This window comes from Rattus rattus, chromosome 2 (assembly GCF_011064425.1).
Source record: "Rattus rattus isolate New Zealand chromosome 2, Rrattus_CSIRO_v1, whole genome shotgun sequence".
In the NCBI taxonomy this organism is placed as follows: Eukaryota; Metazoa; Chordata; class Mammalia; order Rodentia; family Muridae; genus Rattus; species Rattus rattus.
The window spans coordinates 40,863,476-40,884,100 of record NC_046155.1 but is presented as its reverse complement, the minus strand read 5'-3'; the positions used below and the strand labels follow the sequence as shown (position 1 = coordinate 40,884,100).

Genomic DNA, 20,625 nt, shown 5'->3' with positions numbered 1-20,625 from the left:
AAGTGTTCTCTGTATTCTTTTGTAGTTCCATAAGCAGTCTTTGACTCAAACACCAGGGAGAGAACCTTCTACCCCCAGGGTCCAGAAGAGAGCCCGCTCACGCTCCTTCAGTGGGCTTATCAAGGTAAGCCTGTGCTCCTGCTGCCCACATCGGTTCTCAGGGAATTCGCATCTTATCTCTGGTGCATAAACAACTTAATTCTGGTCCTTGGGGTCCTAGAAAGGGTTAATTGCTAAGGGGACAGAATTTGGAAAAAGGCCTTTTCTTTTTTTCTTTTTTAATTAAAGACTTATTTATTTTATGTATGTGAGTACACTATTGCTGTCTTCAGACACACCAGAAGAGGGCATCAGATCCCATTACAGATGGTTGTGAACCACCAAGTGGTTGTTAGGAATTGAACTCAGGACCTCTGGAAGAGCTGCCACTACCATTAACCACTAAGCCATCTCTCAGCCCCAATAAAACATTTTAGAACATACTTTTTTTATGTCACTATCATCTGAACCCAGGGCTCATATGTGAGCAAGCAGTCTACCATTGAGCTGCATTCATCCCAGAACAACAGCTTTAAACACAGACGCTACAATAGCAAACTATGAAGCAGAGGGGTAAGGTAGCTGCATTGTAAACGAGGAGACGCTTGAACTGGCTGTTTGCTCAGGAGCTCTGCAGTGAAGAATTTCAGTACTGTTTTTATTGGTTAGTGGTCCTGACCACTAACCTAGGACTAACCTTGAACCCAGGGCTTTGCACATGCCAGGTCCAACTGAAGATGCCCTTTTGAAAATTTCTGGAAGCTTTAGAGCTAATCTCCTGGACCCTGGCATTCCCAGTCCAGCATTCTCGAGTGATTCCTGCCTTCTGAAGAGAGGATATACAGGCCTTATTTTTCTCGTGTTGGGGTGTGTGTGTGTGTGTGTGTGTGTGTGTGTGTGTGTATTTTAGCTTATTTGGCTTTAAAAAAAAATCTATTTGATTTTTATGTCTTTTAAAAATTAAAACTTTTGGGAGGTAGAGACATGGCTCAGCTGGTCTTAGAGAGGACCAGAGTTCATTTCCTAGCACCCATATTGGGCATCTTACAATGGCCTATAACTTCAGCTCCAGGGGGTCTGATGCTGCCACCCTCTGTAGGCACCTGTACACACACACACACACACACACACACACACACACACAATTTAAAAAAATTAAACAATAGAAACTTTTAGAGATTTGCTTCCCCCAGTTTTTCAGAGGTGTCTGACAGTGGGTCCTGCACTGGCCCCTTGTTTGGGAAGACGGTCTCGCTCTAGATGGTGTCATGTAAATACCTGGCCCTGCTGTTGTTAGTTATAATCAGAGGTTAATGCTTTAGGTTTTCAGTTTAGTTTAGGGGTGTGTGTGTGTGTGTTTTGTTTTTGACGATGTTTTTGCTGCAGAGTTCAGATTTATTCTGCAGGGTTTCTCTAAGATGGAGTTGTTACTTTCTCTGCCACAGCAGCTCACATTGTTTTCTGGCTGTTCAGAAGGCCTCGTACTCCTGTTCTGTGTGTCAGTGGTCATGTGACCATCCTGAGAGGGCCCCCTGGGGCCTTTTGTGCCTGCATTAGGAACTCTTAGACAGTTTTTGAACATTTACTCGTCTTGTGTGAGGAAGGACAGAGAAACAGAATCCTAGAGGAGACCTAGTCTGTGGCTCCCTTAGTGGAGAGGAGAAGGGGGACCCCCCCAAACACCCATTTTTCCAAAAAAGCCCAACCCTCGAGAGTGACTGGGATCCTTCCTGCTCACAGATGTGCTGTTATTAGCTAATATTAGGCAGTTTAAGTCACCCAGAGAAACAGTCATTCTTGGCTTTTGCTCTATCCTTCCCTCCTTTATATGACATGGCCCCAGTCTGTACAGAAGTTATCAGGCTGCTGATAACCTTTTTTTTAAACTGAGGAGGTTGTAGTTTTGAAAGCCAGATAACTACAAAATAATAAATGCTCATAAATAAAATATTTTCTGTTCCTAAATCAGCGCAAAGTCCTGGGCAGTCAGATGACTTCAGAAAAGAAAAACAGTTCCCCTGCTCCAGAGTCTGTGTCCATGGAGGAACTGAAGAAAGCCAGCAAAGAGAATATGAACCTGGTAAGAGCACACACTTGTCTGTCTCTCCCTGGGAAGGAGCGGATAGACTGGCGCTTGTTCTGCTGTGACCCTCGGTCGGTCAGCAGTGCTCACTGCCCTTTCTGTACATTTACACCAGGCCATTCAGCATGCTTTGAGTTCAGGAAAGATAAGGCATGTAGATTAGTTTGCTTCTGTTGCACACTGGCTACAACTCAGGAAGGAAAGGGTTTATTTGACTTACAGCTTACAGTTCATTATGGAGGGAAGTCAGTCAGTGTAGGAACTCAACACAGGAACTGGAGCCAAGGCCATGAAGAACACTGCTTACTGCTTGTTCCCCACGGCTCTCTAAGCTTGGCTTCTTTTTGTAGAACCTAAGACTGTGTGCCCAGGGAGGCCCCTTACAGTGCCTGTGCCCTCCTACATCAATCATTAATCAGGAAAATGCCCTACATGCTTGCCTACAGGCCGGGCTGCTGGAGACATTATTTCAATTGAGGCTCCCTCTCCCCAGATGACTCTAACCAGCAAAGCTAGTTACACAGCACGATAGCTCTGTCAACAAGTGCTGAAGGGTCGGCTAATTCTCCCCAGAGATGTCATAGAGCAAGGCCCTCCCTGGCTCCGCAGTATCTGTAGGCAGTCGTTCAAGGTACGCTAGGCTACTGCATTAAGCTGCCCATAGCCAGTTAAGCGTGGAGGCACAACCTGCATCTGTAAAGGAGACTGGCGTCTGATCATCTAAGCCACTGTACAGTTTTCTCGTTGCAGTTCTTCTCTGGCTCTCCAGCTGTCACAGTGACACCAATGAGATTGAAATGGTCTGAGGCGAAGAGAGAGGGGAAAAAAGGTACTCACCGGAGCTGCCCTCTGTCTTTACCACCCGGGCTTCTGTCCTGTGTCTTCACAGTCAGCGTATTTCCCTTTTTCGATGTCCAAGGTGGTGTGGTATACTCGTAGTCATAGAAATGGATGCTTAGTCTACTTAGCACTGCCTTCAGTACTGAGGGCAGAGTTCCAAACTGACTCACTGACACCTGCTGTGGGCAGACAGGACCCACACATGCATCAGCTGTCGTGTACTTGTTTTGTTTTTTACTGATTTATTTATTATGTATATAGCACTCTGGTTGCTGGGAATTGAACTCAGGACTTCTGGAAGAACAGCCAATGCTCTTAGCCTCTGAGCCATTTCTCCAGCCTTTAAGAACACTTGTTAAACAAGAAGACACAAGGACAAATGGCTTCGTGAGGCTGAGAACGTCCATGCGAAGAGGACACTCATGAAAGTCATGTTTCTTTTCTCTGCCAGCTTTTGTAGTCGTGGAGAGACCTTAGAGGTCGTGTCAGCATGTTTAGTTCAGAGAGGAGTTAGCACGGTTGTTCTGAGCTTTTCTGTTAAAGCTGCTGTGAGCAGGCATGGGACAGCTGAAATCCAGCACTCAGGCAGGACGCAGGAGGGATTCTGGAGTTCAGTTGCTACTCCATATGTCAGCAGTGGAGAGCTCATGTAGACATGTCATTCAGTGGTAGTGCACACTTGTCCCCACCCTGGGACAACAGAGTCATTGTGATGAATCTTTATTGTCTTCTAGAAAATTAGGCTGTCGTGTGATTTCTTACTTCTTACTTTGATGAGTGACCGAGCTCCCTTCTCCTGCTGTCTTTTGCACAGAATTGTGCAACTGAATCAAGCTCAATATTTGAGTTATTCCTATCCAAATATTTCTTTTTAAATGCTTTTTAAAAACACTTTAAATTTTCTTTTTAAACTCAAAGCATGAGTTATTAATATTTTTTTTAAAGAATATGCTGTTTTGTCTTGTTAGCCTTTTGTTACATTCATATTTAAAGATAAGCAGAGGACTGGAGAGATGGCTCAGTGGTTAAGAGCACCGACTGCTCTTCCTGAGGTCCTGAGTTCAATTCCCAGCAACCACATGGTGGGTCACAACCATCTGTGATGGGATCTGATGCCCTCTTCTGGTGTGTCTGAAGATAGCAATAGTGTACCCACATAGAATAAATAATAAATCAATCTCGAGCAAAAGATAAAGATAAGCAGAAAGTCATGTCTTTTCATTGTGTCAGCTCTGCTTTGCAAAGAAAGAAGCGAGTTTCTTCAGGACGCCTTTTGGCGGATGAGGCATGGCATCCTCTTGTGTCAGAACACCCCTCCCCCACTTACCTGTCCTGAGGGCACACTTCCTTCCTTCCTTTCCTTTTTGAGACATGAATTCTTTTAGGTTGGCAATCTTCTTACTTCTGCCTCCTGAGTAGCTGGGATTTTATTTGGATTCCCACATCTGGCTTGTTTATGGCTAATTGAGTTTAAGCTCTCTCCTCTCCTCTCAGCACCTTGCTCTGCTTCCACAGCTTTCTCCCAATGGCATCCTCAGCGCTGAGCTCCCAGGCATGCAGCTCAGAGCCTGGCTGCTCTCACAGGACATGGGTGGGATCCTGGCTGTTCTGGCACTGATGTTGTAAACACCCTCAGGAGAAGATAGTGCAGTGTCCCTGTCCCCATCAGTAGCACGATGGAGACCTCTGCTTAGCACAGACCTCTTGGTCACAATTCCCTGTGTGGGGAGTTAGCAAACTGGGGTAGACTAAGCAGTAGATGATATTTATCTGGTAGAGGATCACACTCTCAGATTATTTAATTGTAAATTTGGAACGAATACTAAGTGTAGATTCTGTAGCTTTTAGGTGGGGTATTATTTATTTAAAGAATGCTTTAAAGCATGTCTAATTGTGTTGTTTCTCTTTTAACCTAGGATTCTTTTGAAGGATCTACTGACTACTTCTGTCCTCCACAGTGAAGTTTCTCTTTAGTGGGACAAGTGTTATTTCTGTTCTCAGTGAAGTTTGGACCTGCAGCTTGCTTGCTGCCTTATGAAAGCCAACTTAAACCCTGACCCGACTGATACCTCTAACCCACTCACTGGATGTCTCTGGAGCTGTGCCTCGAGAGAGTGCTGCACTCTGTGTTTGTCTTTAACCGCAGAAAGCCACTGCCTGCCTGCCCAGCGTACACAGTGCAACAGGTAGCAGGGCCAGCTATGCTCACTCAGTGCACTCAGGCCGGTTCTCTTTCTTCAATTAGGACATTTCGTGTTTAATTGCTAGTAATATTTTTTTAAAAGCACTGTTGGTCTTAGTGGATTGTTATTATTTTTAACTGGTATTTGAGGCTTTCCTCTGTGTTGTTAGTATTGAGTAACTGTTTATTTACTTGTTTTAAAAGCCATTATATTGAGAGATAATTAAGTGAATTACAAGTTAAATGCCTTTGACCCCTTTTCATTTTGAGCTTGAGAAATCTCTTTATCTTTGTGTTCAAAGAATTTACAGCTTTCTTAGACAATCTATTATTTCTGTGTCTAATAGAGAGGACTTGAGCTGGCAATGAGAGAGTTCAGTATAGTATATTTTAACAGATCTCAGTTATTAAGCTGCACCCATGCCCTGTCTTCCCCTTGGTGATGTGAGAATAGCTGTGTGCTTGTTACCTTGCTTCATTATCATCCTCTCACCTACATCATGGCTGGTGCCAGTGCCACACTCTGTGCCAAGTTACTGTCACTTGAGAAACGTCATGATGTGCTACAGAGAGCTTGCTGAGTGTGCATGTGGTGGGAACTGAAGTAGGCCCAGGAAGGGCTGGTTGGCTCTGGTAGGACCCTGTCACACATTCCTAGGGATCAGATATGCTGCTTACCCCTCTGTCTCTCTGTCTCTGTCTCTGTTTCTGTCTCTCTCTGTCTCTGTGTCTTTCTGCCTCTGTGTCTGTCTCTTTCTCCCTCCCTCCTTCCCCCCCACCTTCTCCTCCATAGCAGCTTTAAATCAGGAAAGGCATGGGTATGGGGTATGGCAGGGTCGATAAGATCTAAGAGTTTCCACAGGGAGCAGTTGTCCCCTTGGTCTGCAGCAGTTGCCTCCTGCCCATCTCCTTGTCCGGATGGGTACAGGAAGCGGTGCAGGACGGAGAGCCACTGCCTAGTGAGCAGCAGGTGGCAGTTGAGGATGTTGAGGTGCGGGCCTGGCTCTGTGGAACTGTGCCACCCTCTTCCCCATACTGTGGGGAACCAGATACCCAGCAAAATACGGTTCCAACCTAATGATAGACAGTTGAAAATGTGTTATTGTTGCGAGGAGGGCTGACTTTGTGTCTGTCTGTCAGCCCTCTCTTCCACACTCCACTGTTTTGTTGCTCTAACAGCAGTGCTGAAGGAAATGTGATATTTGGCTTTCTAACTGGATAGTTTGGGAGCAGTGGAGGTGTGTGAATCTATAATGGATTGTAAGTTCCTTTCTCTAAAGCAGTTTTAGGTCATCTTTATTAGTAAATTCATTTGTCTAGGTTTCTGACTCTTTCTGGTGGGTTTGTTACTTTTTAAAGTTCTTTTTAAAATAAATTTCTTGTGCCAGGTATATACTGAGGTCAGACAGACATCCTGTTTATGTTAGCAAATCAGAGGGGTTCTCCTCAGCATGGAGTTCACTTTAGATGTGTTCCCCCATGCTGTAATGTAGCACTATGCAGAGAGGGCCAAGCAGTGCCTTGATGCATCCAGGACTTTACAGTCCGTGAGCAAGAGAGAGAGTGAGAGAGAGTGAGAGAGAGAGAGAGCAGGACTGAGGGGATGAGTGTGGGAGAATGGAAGCAACGCCCAGGGGTGGTCTCAGTGAGGTGGTGAGAGAGGTGTGCGCCATGGGTGTGCCCCTCTCTGTAGCTGGCCTCTTGGGCAGTTAGTTACCACGTGCATTTGGGGATGTGTATTTTATTTATTTATTGGACAGTCCTTACTTGCTTTAAGGGTATTTTAGGTCATTTTTTTTCCTATAGAAGCTGTGATCCAGTGCAGAAGAAACTTGAGGAAAGCATAACCTTCTGTGTCTTGTAATATGTGGCTGTTCTAACCTGTGGTATCTTCTGGGAAACTCACAAACTCCATCGCTGTCTCCGAAGGCTGCTGTTGCCCTTCTGACAACGTGTACAGTTGCTGGTTTGAGCCAGTGTTTAACCACTGTTTTTAACCTTTCGTTTGTTTGTTTGCGACAGAGGTTTCTCTGTGTAGGTGAAACTCGCTCTGTAGATCAGGGTGGCCTTGAATTCAGTTTTCCTGCCTTTGCCTCCCCAGGGTTGGGATTAAAGGCGTGAGTGGCCACTGCCCAGCTGACCTGTGTCTTAAAGGATATTTATGGTATTTATTTCCATGTTGCAGCAGTCTCTTTGAAAGTACCTTTCTTTTCTTTCTGGGGCTAATTGTCTTAGCTTTGTGTCAAAGTGTCGGGTGGTTATTGCTGTCAGAGGGACCCAAGCATGACGATTCAGATATCTGATTTGTATCTGTACTGGGTAAGTGAACAGAGGCCGTGGGCCCTTTCTCTAACCTTTTCTCTAATCACAGAAGTGGATTTTCTCACTGAGATAAGTGATCAGGATCAGGTTTGAACCCGCCCTTGCCTGTCCTGTCCCCTACTCCCCATCACACATGCACTGTGTAGGAACAGCTGGGAGACAGCATTGGTTGTACCTAAAGCACAGCTGATGGGTCCTGAGGGAACCCACAGTTGTCCCTCCACACAGAACGTTCTGTACTCTGAAGGTCCTCCTGGAATCAGTCAGGACTGCTGAAGAAGCACCCCTGGGAGACGAGGCAGCACAGATGCTGACAGGTTGTGTGCTGGGGTCTGTTCTCTGTGACATCCTTTTCCCCTGGAAACGGCGTCACCCCTGCTCTACACCCTAAAGTCTTTAGACTGAAGTGAGGATCCAGATCTAAACCAACAGGACTGTCCTAGAATTTGGAGAGGATTTGGCTTCCTAAGATGAAGCTTTTGAGTGACCTTAGTGTGTAGTGGGCTGATGGCAGACTCCCTGTCAGAGCTGGCTTTACTAGACGGCTAATGCTGGGAGCCGTGTGCTGTTGATGGAGGTAGGCAGTGAGGAGATGGAGGGTAAATAATAGCCTGAGTGCTTTGTCACCATGGAAACTGGAGTTCGTGAGGCCACAGCCCACGCTGAAGAGCTTTTGAGCATGGCCCTGACTTGCTCAGTCCATGGGCTATAGGGAAGGTGTTCCCTCACCCAAGGCCTTTCAGCAAGGCTTGCCTGTACACGGCACTCTGTGCTCCCTCGCTCCCTCACTTGACCCCAAAAGGTTTCTTAGGAGAAGGCTGTACCTATTTGTTATTTTTGATTATTTTGGATATATATATATTATGTAACTATAAAGAAACAGCCATATATATTGTCTTTTATATTCATGTAATATTCTGAAATTAAATTTCTTCTGTTTCATATCTGTGGGTTCTGACTGGTCTTTTGGCTCACGTTGCTTTGAAGAGAGGTAGCTTCTTGTCCTAAGGAACATGGTGTCTACAAAGGGCTGGTCTTTGGTTTGTTTTCTCATGGGGAGGGTGTGTGGGTGGGTTCAGGATGAGTGGGATTTACTTAGATGGGGCAGCACACAACTCTACTGTAGTGCTTGGGAGGCAGAGTGCTAGTGTGGGTTGAGGCCAGCCTAGACTACATAAGCAAGATCCTTTCCAAACAAAACAAGGCTAAGGCTGGGCATGGTAGCACACACCTCTAATCCTAGCACTTGGTAAGCAGAGGAAGGTGGATCTATGTGAGTTCAAGGCCAGCCTGGTCTACATAGCGAGTTCCAGGACAGCCAGGGCTGGAGAGATCTTGTCTCAAAAACTAAAACAACCACAACTAAAACAACAACTTGGAGCCCGGGGGTAGCTGGCCGCACCCCTTGAGAAGTGCAGGGCGTCTAAATCGCTGCCTGGCTCTGAGTTATTCCATGTTGTGTGGAAGTGGCTCTTGGGCTGTGCGCCCAACGGACTGTTTTACAAAGGACACCCAACTCCCTTTTAGTTTGTTTGTTTATTTATTTTTTGTTTACACTTTGTGGGTTGGTATTAAGGAATGATTAGTTCAGTCAAACCAAATCTGTGGGCAAAAGAGAAAGAAAGGAAGCCATCATAGGCCAGAGGAGTGAAGAGGGCACAGCTAGTGTGCTGTGAAAGAGCTAGCTCAGGCTAACTCGGAAGGCTTCAGCTGTCTGCGTGGACACAGCGGGGGCACTGCAGACTTGAGGCCGTCGCAGTCATCACATTATGATCAGCATCCGTGGCAGTGGCTCAGAGGGGGCGAGAGCCTGAAATGGAAGTGTAGTGTGAGACAGGAGTGCATTGTTGACAGGAATATCCTGAGAGCTGGGTGGTGGGGAGGCAGAGGCTGGCTAACCTTTGTGAGTTCCAGGCCGGTCTGGAGTACAGAGATGGCTCCAGGACAGCCAGGACTACACAGAGAAACCCTGTATCAGGAAAAACAAAACAAAACAAACAAACAAAACCCAGAGCCAACCAAACCAAAGTAGGAGTTTCTTCTGAGAAGTGCACCACCATACCGTTTGCTGTCGTGTGGCGTCAGTGAACTTACACAGGAGGCACGGGAAGTAGGACGTGAGGCTGCTCCTGGCATGGTGTGCTGTGCTGCTTCACAGGAAGTGGTTGATTTTTTTTTATAGTAAGAGAGTCCTCCCTAAAACGATAAACGTGTAGCATGGTGAACAGTGACTCGGTAGCATGGCTCTTTACAGCCAGCACCGGTGCGTGCTGCTCATAATTGTATGGGTTTCCCCTTTGTATGGCTGGTGGCAAAGTAGATTGTTTTCCACCAGCACCATCTAATTCAGAGCATGCTTCTCTGTGGGTGACAGTTGTGACTTCCCCAGGCCCTGCTGTTTCAGCTTGGGACACCCCTATGGAGCCAGCACAGTGTAGTCTCTTTTTGAGCATCCACAGCACATAACTGCATATATTACGAGCATCAGATCTGACGTTAAAAGTGAGTCGCAGACCTAAGCACCTTAGGTGTGAGCACCAGAGGGCAGATGGAGTGGGGAGAGGGCTGCTGGGTAAGAATGCTACCCTGCAAGCATCAGGCACTGAGTTCAGTCCCCTGCACCCACGTCAAAGCCACTGTGGACTTGGGGACCTGTAACCCCAGTGCTGAGGTAGGGTGGGCAGACAGGGGGCTAGTGCTGGGAAAATGGTGTGTTCCAGGCTCAGTGAGAGCCCTGTCTCAAGGCGGGAGAGAGGAGCTTGTTTGAGCAGGATGCCAAAGCCCAGCCTCTGTGTACACAGTAAGGGCGAGAGATCCTTACAGGCTTTCAGAGTGCTTCAGGTCTGTGGATGCGCTTGTGTGTGCGTCATGTGACCTGACCATAGAAGGAAGAGGTTAGAGGTCTTGTTCAGCTGCCTCCCTTCAGCGTTCTCTCTGTCTCTCTGTCTCTCTCTCTCTCTCTCTCTCTCTCTCTCTCTCTCTCTCTCTCTCTCTCTCTCTCTCTCTCTGTCTCTCTCTGTCTCTCTGTCTCTCTGTCTCTCTCTGTCTCTGTCTCTCTGTCTCTCTGTCTCTCTCTGTCTCTCTGTCTCTGTCTCTGTCTCTGTCTCTGTCTCTGTCTCTCTCTCTCTCTCTCTCTCTCTCTCTGAGACAGGGTCTCTATGTAGTTCCAGCTGCCCCAGAACTCACTATGTAGACCAGGCTGGCCTCAGACAGAGCTCCTCCTGTCTCTGCCCCCCCAAGCTCCTGAGTGCTGGGATTAAAGGCTCAGGCCACCATCATGCCCAGCCAATTTTCAATGTCTTAGAAAAGAGGTTTGTTTCATACAATGTATAGAGGAGAAGTGGCTTGTGTATCATGTTCGAATTCACGGGTCTTTGAGGACCAGAATAAACTCTGCATTTATATTAGAGTCAAATCCATTATACATTGTATGAAGTAAACCTCTTTCCATTCATGCTGGACATGTGAACCCTAGGCTGTTAGTAACTGATGGCCGGGCATGGCTGTGGTTCAGTTTCTAGCACCCACACGACACTTCACTCCAGGTGAACTGAAGCCCTCCTCTGGCCTCCACAGAAGGATGCTATCACATGTGGATGTAGGGGTAGCAGTGTGTGGGTGGCTTTGAATCCATCCAGTGGCAGGGCTGATTAAAGGCTATCCGAGGGAGAGAAGGCTCACTGGGAGGAAGAGGGTGGGCAGGGTGACATGGGGGCAGCCAAGGAAGTCTGACTGTGAGCTAGTACCGTGTGCCCTAAACACAGTTGGCACAGAGTAGGCATAAGCAGGAGGCCTGAACTGAGCCAGTCTCCCCCTTTTTGAGGGATTCTGATCAACTGGGGCTTAGGGTGAAAGAAGGAAAGAAGGAGATGGGTGTGGCAGACAATGCTAGCCCTCAGCCCTGAGGGGGAGGAGCACCCACTGCATTTTATATCATACAGCACAGGGTGAGCGTGCTACTTACTCTGAGATCTTCTCACCCAGACCTCTGGTGTAGTCCGTCCTGGGGTGTATCCCCCGCCCCCATACTTCCTCCACCTCCAATTGTCAAAAGTCAGCAGAAACAAGTGTTAGATGTTTTAACCTCCCCCCACACCAAGTCTTCAAGCGATAGCATACATTTGCACAGACATTATATCTCAAGTCAGAAAACCCATACTTAATTTCTAGAGTTCACTCAACTAACTACAAGTTGCCTTCAGGCACAACTTGGTCCAGTGTGTCTGTAATCACTATTTTGGCCACTAGGTGGCGGAAGTGGCCTTTCACTCAACACATCAGGCAGTCAGCTGGAGAAAGGGTGTGGGGGGGCGACCGTTAAATCTTCCTGTCTTGGGTTCATTTTAGACAGACATGAAGTGAGTTGGATAGATTCCACACTATTAAAAATTTAGTCTCGAGCAGAGGGGTTGCCACATCAGGTGGAAGGAGGGGGACTCAGTCCTACAAGTTGTCCCCTGACCTCCACACGGGCACGTGCACCCATATTGATAAACTCCTTAGTGTAGGGAGAACACACCTGTTTCCTACTGTCCTACAGGCTAATACCCACGTAGAAGACGCTCTATTAAAAAGGCAACAAATTAAATGTTCCTATTTAAAGCTCGTGTGTTAGGATGTAATAGGAGAGAGCAGAAGGGGGGTTGTTCTAAGGGAGCAAAGGGGCCAGCAGAGGTCACTGATGGGGAGGGCAGAGGGGTGGTGGTGAGGGAGGGCGAGCATAAACAGAGTATAAGGCTGTATAAAGGTCACAACGAAACCTGCTGTCCCAAACCTAGTAACTAGTAGTTCTCAAATTACACTTCTTTGTGTGTGTGTGTGCGTGTGTGTATGTGTGTACGCATGCACACACACATTGACGTGAATGTGGATGTCCAGAGGACAACCCGGTAGAAACCAGTTCTCTCCTTCCACCCGTGGCTGGGGAGTGACTGTAGGCCGTCAGCATTGGCAGCAAAGACCTTTGACCTGCTGAGCCATCTTGCTGGACTAATAACTTTGGAGAGTTATTATTAAACGCTCTTAGCGAGTGAAGAGACATTTTCTTCAATTAAGGAAATAAAGGCCTATGATAATTTGAAGGAGACTCAGCCATTGGCTGAGAATTTCCTTCCTTGGTTCCCATAGAGACGGGCAACCAGTCCTTCCATCCCATTGTGAGTCCTTGCTGGCCTCTGCTACCCTCATGCTTCCATTCTGTATCAAGAATGAGGAAACATCCCGGAGAGGCAAAGCTGTCTCCTGTCTCGGGGGGTGCGACAGGTGACTGCAGCTACAGCCAGCTCAGTGTGCAGACAAACTTCCGAGCCTGAGCTCTGGCTCCTGCTGCGTGGGTTCCAGGTTGAAGCCACGTCTATAGCTGCTGGGCCTAGAGGAGGCCGGCGGAGCAGTGCTGAATGAATGGGGGAGGGAGGAGAACACCTCACAGGGGGGTTAGAAGCTCTCCGTTCTGGGGAGAGGGACCACTCAGCCAGCCATCTGCTGGCAGGTCGTCACACTGGACCCCTTCCATCACGGAGGGAGAATGATTTGTCCCTGTGAGAGGTGTTTATTTGCCTTCCTTTCTGAAATACTTCTGCCAGCCCATCTGTGTGTCCATGGTATGCCTGCGTCACCAGCGTGCTGCTCCACACAGCTTGTTTCTGACCAGGGGTCTCGTCTCAGAGTCACCCACAGTCGGCAACAGATCTGGTGCTTATGCAAATGTACTAGTTTGACCACATGCCCCTATCCTAGAAGCAGCCTTGAGGGTGCCCTGAAACTTCTGGCTGAAGTCGTGGTACCGGTTGGCCAGGAAAATCAGAGCTCTGTTTTACAGGATGCAGCGGGTACTTGAGGCCTCACTGTTCCAACCACAGAAACCAAAGGCTGGGTTCAGGGGGGCTCCTCTCACCATTAGGTTACTACCTCTTTCTTGGGGTTGATTTCAGGAGAGAGAGCTTGGCAACCGTGGGTTCTCCTTAGCGTTTCCATAGCAGTGCCGGGAGGTAACAAGACTGCAGCCGGCCCACGTGGAGCTGAGGATAGTTTCAGCGGCAGGCAGAAGGTCACTCCGACAGGTACAGGACCCTCACTGGCTCCTCTCTCTCCCCTGCAGAAATAGAACACTTGTGTAAGAGAGCTGGAGAGGCCTCAGGTAGGTAGGAATGGAGTCTTCACATGCTGATTTCTGAGAGTTTTGCAAATGGCCCCTCCAGAGTTAGCTACCACGAAGTGATGATACAGTCTGGCCACTGGGGGCTGAGCTGGTGTCGCTTTATGTTGGGATCTTTGGCCAAGAAGGGATCTTGGCAAAGGCAAACAGAAAGTACAAAGAGTCGTTTGGTACTGAATATTTCCTGCCTGCCTGCCTGCCTGCCTGTCTGTCTGTCTCTTGTATAGGGTTTTTCTGTGATAGGGTTTTTTGAGATAGGGTTTCTCTGTGTAGCCCTGGCCATCCTGTAGGCCAGCCTAACCTTAAATTCAGAGATCAGACTGCCCCCACCCACCCATCCCAGTGCTGGAATTAAAGGCGTGCACCACCGCTGCCCAGCACACAGCTCTCTTTTAGGGCTTGACTCTTAGCCAGGGGAGGTTCTGGGGCCGATGTGGGCCTTCTGATGGACTGGATGTCTGCTGTCTCAAAGAGTGTGTTCATCACACTCTCAACCACCCTCTAAGGCAGACCATTGGCTGAAACCGATGTGGTGCAGAGCCCAGTAAGTGTTCCTCATTGTAACTGGTCTCCTTTCTTACTCTCTGGTCCACATTTACTTTTCCTTCACAGCACTTACTAGGGTTGTACATATCTCTTTTTGTTTGTTTGTTTGTTTTGTTTTAGACAAAGTCTCACTATGTAGCCCAGGCTGACCCTAAACTCTTGGACTCTCCTGGAGTATTGGGACTAGTAGGTATAAGCCACCATGAGTAGTTTATTCTCTCTCTCTCTCTCTCTCTCTCTCTCTCTCTCTCTCTCTCTCTCTCTCTCTCTCCTTCTGTCTCATGCTTGTTTGTGTAATGTCTGTCCATCTTGTTAGAACCATACTGAACACTCCACAAGGTCAGGAGCTGGGTCTCTTAATTCTGTTCTGTACCCCTTATACTCAGTGTATAAGTATGCACTAAGGTATTATCTGAGTAAGTGAATGATCTCAAGGAGCCAGTGAAGTAGAATGATGGTCCCTATGGCTGACTCATGGAGTTAGGCACAAGGGATCACAGAGAGGCCTAAGCCACAGAGCCTGGAAGCAACACTCTGGGTTCCTACTCACAATGGTTAGCCAGAGGAGGCAGTATAGGATCCAGGCTTAGCCAGTGGACCTCAAGCTGGGGAAAAGGAGGAAATCTCTATTCTTTTTGGCTCTTGGCTGTGAGATCAGAATTTCTGGTTGCTTAGCTGGCTGTGAACATAAAGTTATGATAGAGAGAAGAGTCAGAGATAGATGGGAAGTGGAGGATTGGCTGAGTCTGAGTTCCTAGATGGGGAAGTGGAGGATTGGCTGAGCCTGAGTTCCTGGATAGGGAAGTGGAGGGTTGACTGAGCCTGAGTTCCTAGATGGGGAAGTGGAGGATTGGCTGAGCCTGAGTTCCTGGGTAGGGAAGTAGAGGATTGACTGAGCCTGAGTTCCTAGATGGGGAAGTGGAGGATTGGCTGAGCCTGAGTTCCTGGATAGGGAAGTGGAGGGTTGACTGAACCTGAGTTCCTAGATGGGGAAGTGGAGGATTGGCTGAGCCTGAGTTCCTGGGTAGGGAAGTAGAGGATTGACTGAGCCTGACTTCCTGAGTAGGAAAGTAGAGGATTGACTGAGCCTGAGTTCCTGGATGGGGAAGTAGAGGATTGGCTGAGCCTGAGTTCCTGGATGGGGAAGTGGAGGATTGACTGAGCCTGAGTTCCTGGATACAGTCATCTCTTGAGCTCTGTGGTTTGAAACCAGTAATAAAACACTCATATGGGCTTAAAAAATGAAGTCTTTCCTCACTGTTCCAAGAAGGCCAGAGGTGGCCCAGGTTTAGGATAGTGAATTCGTAAGGTCAGCAGTGTCACCGGGGTCTTAGCTTGTCTTTGTTTTTTAAGATCATTAGTTTGTGCAGGAGTAGGTTTGTGTCCAAGCCACAGCATGTGGGGGTCAGAGGACAGCTTTGCCCAGTAGACTAACCATATGGGTTCCAGGCCCGGAACTCAGGTTGTCAGACTCGGAAGCAAGTGTTTGTACATCTCACCAACCCTCAGCTCCCTCGTCTTCAGCTCTGTGGCACTTACAATGACATTCATTTTCTCAGAGTCATGAGAGGACTGCCCAGCTCCAGATGTCTTTCCGTGACTTGGTGTGAGCCTAAGGAGGAGTGCTTGTTCCTGTGTCCCACAGTAAGAGCGGGGGACGCTTTCCCAACAGTCTACAGCAGACATGGAAACCCAGCTCACAGTCTAGAACAGTCACACACACCCTTAAACAGAGCATTGTGGGAGAATGAAGCACCATGGTTGGCTTAGAGTCATCAAGAGAGACATTAGGAGCTGGAGAGATGGCTCAGCAGCCACAAACATTTGTTCTTAGAGAGGACCCAGGTTCAATTCCGAACAACCACATGGTGGCGACCTACAACTGTCCATAACCTCAGTTCCATGGTATCCAGTGCGCTCTTCTGACTTCCGAGAGCACCAGACAGATACATGGTGCTTTAGCAGACACTGAGTTAAACACTCATACACATTAAACATAATAGATACATTGTTAAGAGAGAGAGGTGGGGGGACTGAACAAAATTGGTTGGTTAGCAAGGAGAGAGGGAGAGTGATGTGGGCCGTGCTGATCCTTGTTTAATGGAGACTATGTAACCATGACTGAATTGAAACTCGTTACATAGACCAAGTTGGCCTTGAACTCACAGAGAGCCCCCTCCTGAGCACTGTGGTTGCTGGTGTGAGCTGCCATCTGCAACTGTATTTGCTTTTGTGTGCCTGACTTATTTGGCACGATGTCCTTAAGAGCCCACCATGCTGTACCGTGTGCCAGCATTTCCCTCTTCCCTGAGGCTGCATGTCGTTCGTTAACCTGCATGTGCATCCCGCACTTCGTGTTCTGGGCGCTAGGCTTCGTCTCTGGGCTCTTGTGAAGGATGCAGCTGTACATGGGGCTGTGCATTTACACACTTTTAAGTTTGATGTGTCTTTTAGGCTTCTCTTAATGCAAAGATCTGCCTCCCTGCAGGGCAGCTTGGAGAATCCAGGGGCTTTCAGCTGGTAGCTGTGCCCCAGGCTTCGTTGGAATCAGGTTTTGATTTTTCTGCAACTTGAGGTGGTAATATTCACCAAGAGGCATATATACCTTATTCCCGTGCATGTGGCGGGGTGGAGGAGGGATGCCACAGTAATTAACTGGTGGGTTCAAAATGGTGTTATTCTAATGGATCCTTCCCTTTTTGTTAATTAGCTTCAAAAGGATCTTTGACAACTGGCCATTGGAGAAAAGCCATGTGCCAACCAGTGCACCCCGGCTTGTGTATGTGTAGGTATATGGCTAGGTAACGTATGCGGGTGTACTCGTCCATCCATGTGGAGGCCAGAGGGTGTTGGAATGTCTTCTTTTTTTTTTTTAAGATTTATTCATTTATTATATATAAGTACACTGTAGCTGTCTTCAGACACACCAGAAGAGGGCATTGGGTCTCTTTACAGATGGTTGTGAGCCACCATGTGGTTGCTGGGAATTGAACTCAGGACCTCTGGAAGAGCAGTTGGGTGCTCTTAACCGCTGAGCCAACTCTCCAGCCCTGGAATGTCTTCTTTAATCACAACTTTACCTCATTCTCTTTCACCAAAGTCTCTCACTGACCCTGGGGCTTATCATTTCATCTAGATTGGTGGGCAGTGAGCTCCCAGCTCTACGTCTCCGTATCTAGATCTTTATGTGGATGCTAAGGATTTGAACTCAGGTCTTTGTACTTGTGCAGCAGACACTTTTATCCACCAAGCCACCTCCCTGCCCTGCATCACATTTTATATACATTTATACATAATAAATATATGGTATTATAATAATTTATATATATATATCCGTATGTGTGTATTTTATTTTACTTTTTTAAAGATTTATTTTATTCATATGAGTACACTGTAACTGTCTTCAGACACACCAGAAGAGGGCATCATGGTTGTGAGCCACCATGTGGTTGCTGGAATTGAACTCAGGACCTCTCTGGAAGAGCAGACAGTGCTCTTAACCACTGAGCCATCTCTCCAGCCCCATGCGTGTATTTTAAATCAGGTCTCATTACATCGTCCTCACTGGCCTAGACTTGTCATCCTTTTGCCTCAGCCTCCTGAGTACTGTGAGCTCAGCTGTGTGCCACCCTGCCTAGCCGTGGGGTGTTTTGTTTTGTTTCCAGACAAGGTTTCTCTGTGCAGCCCTGGCTGTCTCAGAACTCGCTTTGTAGATTAGGGTAGTCTAGAACTCAAAAACATCTCCCTGCTCTGCCTCTTGAGTACTGGGATTAAAGGCTTGTACCACCATCACCTGGGGCCTATTTTGTGTTTAATGTATGTGGGTTTTGTCTGAGATGATACTACTTATCACAGCCAGCAATAGTGTGATTTTTATTTGATAGACAGGGTCTCTCTCTATAGTCCTGGCTGTCCTGGAACTTGCTGTGTACACTAGCTGACTTTGAACTCATAGAGATCCATCTGCCTCTGCCTCCCCAATGCTGGAATTAAAGATGTGCACCACCACATCTGGGCAACAAAAATGGTTTCCTGAAGGTCAGGGACCTGCAGAGATTGTTACACAGCAGAGGGCCCACGAGGACTGTTTCCGTAAGTCACAAGGGACAGGGCACCCATTAAGAGCTTCTTGAGAAAGATACAGAAGTTTGATTGACAGGGTGGTGGGGTGCAGAGGTCTGAGTTGGATCAAGAGAATGGGCTTTGGGGTCAGGTACTTGTGTTTGAACCCTCCACCTTCATCCTTTCATCCTTAAAATCCTTTCATGCTCATGGATTGGGCTGGAGAGATGGCTCAGCGGTTAAGAGCACCAACTGTTCTTCCAGAGGTCCTGAGTTCAATTCCCAGCAACCACATGGTGGCTCACAGCCATCTGTAATGGGATCTGATGCCCTCTTCTGGTGTGTCTGAAGACAGCGACAGTGTACCCATATACATAAAATTAATAAATAAAATTTAAAAATATAATAGTATAATATAAAATATATATAATATCTTAAAAGCCTTTTTATCGATTCTTTGTGAATTTCATATCCTGTACCCCAAACCCACCTATCTCCCATTCTTCCATATCCACCCTCGGCCCTTGCGACCTCTTCTTCAAAGAAAACAAACAGCAAGAACAACAACGAAATTATCTTTAAAGAGTTTCTTGGTGGAGGCTGCAGTGTGTCACGGTGTCACACAGCACGCCCTTCTGCCCACACAGCTGTGCTTTGTCATCGCAGTGAGCTACTGGTGTGTTTTGAGACCTCTGGCTTTTGCTGCTCTACCAATCCTGGATCCTCACTGGGGACTCCTCTCAGAGATCCTGTTGCCCCGTGTCATGGAGAGCCTGCAGTGTTGGTTCTGCAGGACCAGCCCCTTCACATGCTCCGGCAGCTCATAGGTGGGGTAGATGTTAGGGTGGGCCAGCTCAAACAAAGTCTGGGCCTGGGTGGTGGCTGTTGTGTTCAGCCCACCAGCTCTCCTGCTCCGACACCTTTGGGGCCAGCTCTCCTGTTTTGCCCAGGCGAGTGGCAGGGCCAGTTCTCCTGCTTTGGGCTGGCAAGGGATGGGACTGGCTCTCCCACAGGCATGAACTCTATTGGGGCCGCTTCTCCAGCACTGTTCTGGCTAGGGGCCAGGTCAGCTCACCCGCTCTCCCTCCCTCCATGCCAACTCTCCCGAGCTCAACCCTTTGGGTTGCTTGCCCTCGCCTATACCTCCAGGGCAAGCTCTACTGTGTTGCCAGGAAAGGTGCAGGGCCAGGTCTTCCAAATGCTGTAGCTAGCAAGGGGTGGGCCAGCTCTCCCAAGTGCTTCAGCAAGTGAAAGGAGAGGCTAATTCTGAAGGATATCAAGATGGCCCCAGGGGACCAGCCTAGACCAGGGGTGTCCACATGACCTTTGGTGATAACATGGGCCATGGGCATGGAGACGGACCTGTGCTGTTTCAGGGTCACAGGTCCAGACGCGGCCCTTGGCGGCTGGGACCTCAGCATGGCCTCAGGTGGCATTGCAGGCTGTGCTTAGCTACCCTTGAGTTCTAGCTCCCGTTCTCGTCATAGCTCACAGACCATCCCTCCTCTCTTTCCCTCTCAACTCTACACTCATGGCCGCTGCACATCGCCATGTGGAGACAGAGGGCGTGTTTCTGGGTGTCCTCTGAGCACATGCCTTCAGTTTTCCTTTTCAAGTAGGGAGACGCTGGGCATGTAGCCCAGCCAGTAGAGTGTGGTCTAGTGTGCCCGAGACCTTGGGTTCTGTCACCAGCATGGCACAAATGGCGTAGCAGTGCCTGCCTGAACAGCACTCAGGAGGTCGAGGCAAGAGACAAGACAGCTCAAGATCAACCTCAGCTATGTGGAGAGTTCGAGGCCAGCCTAGGCTAGAAACTTTACCTAAAAATTAAAAAATAATAAAAATTAAAAAAAAAGTGGGTGGAGACCTCCCGCCTTGCACAGACCCTGCTGTTATGAGACTGTGGGTATGAGAGAGCTTGAGAGGTGAAGGGTGAGGTAAAGAAGCTGAACGTAGAACACTCTAGAAGCTGGTGACTGCTGCTCACAGTTGTGTTGAGGAGACCAGCAGACCTTGGGCAGGTAACAGTGTCAGTCCCTCCACAGAATGACACTCTCTCCCTCTCTCCCTTCTCCACTCCCTGCCAGGGGAGAAAGCCTGCTTTGTCCAGGGTGGGAACCGGCCTAATCCGACTGCTCTGGACTCACGGTTCCCTGTGGGCTGAGTTACCTCTCGGTCCTATGCCAACAGTTCTCAGTCAAGTGTCCCCGAGGATGATACCGTGTCACTTCCCAATCTTCACTTGAGAGGCCATTTCCTCCTGGGGCCTGAATCTGGATTTCAGGGAAGCTTCCAAGAGCCAGGGAGTGGACTCTCGGCTTCCTCCAAGTGCAGCTGAACGTACGAGGCCAACAGTGTACGTCTATAAAACCTCTTAATGGAGGAAGGTGCGGGCAC

The 20,625-nt window shown here is 48.1% G+C and overlaps 1 protein-coding gene across 1 annotated transcript in view; it reads left to right on the top strand.

Moving 5' to 3' along the window:
• Window positions 1–8,410, top strand: part of Arhgap19 (Rho GTPase activating protein 19) — a 36,121-nt gene extending 27,711 nt beyond the window's left edge. Inside the window, 5 exon segments of the mRNA XM_032891964.1 lie at window positions 26–124; window positions 2,009–2,119; window positions 2,873–2,951; window positions 4,879–5,148; window positions 6,951–8,410. Coding sequence (XP_032747855.1) covers window positions 26–124; window positions 2,009–2,119; window positions 2,873–2,951; window positions 4,879–4,889 — 300 coding nt within the window. The 3' untranslated portion in view covers window positions 4,890–5,148; window positions 6,951–8,410.
• Window positions 8,411–20,625: the final 12,215 nt, after the last annotated feature.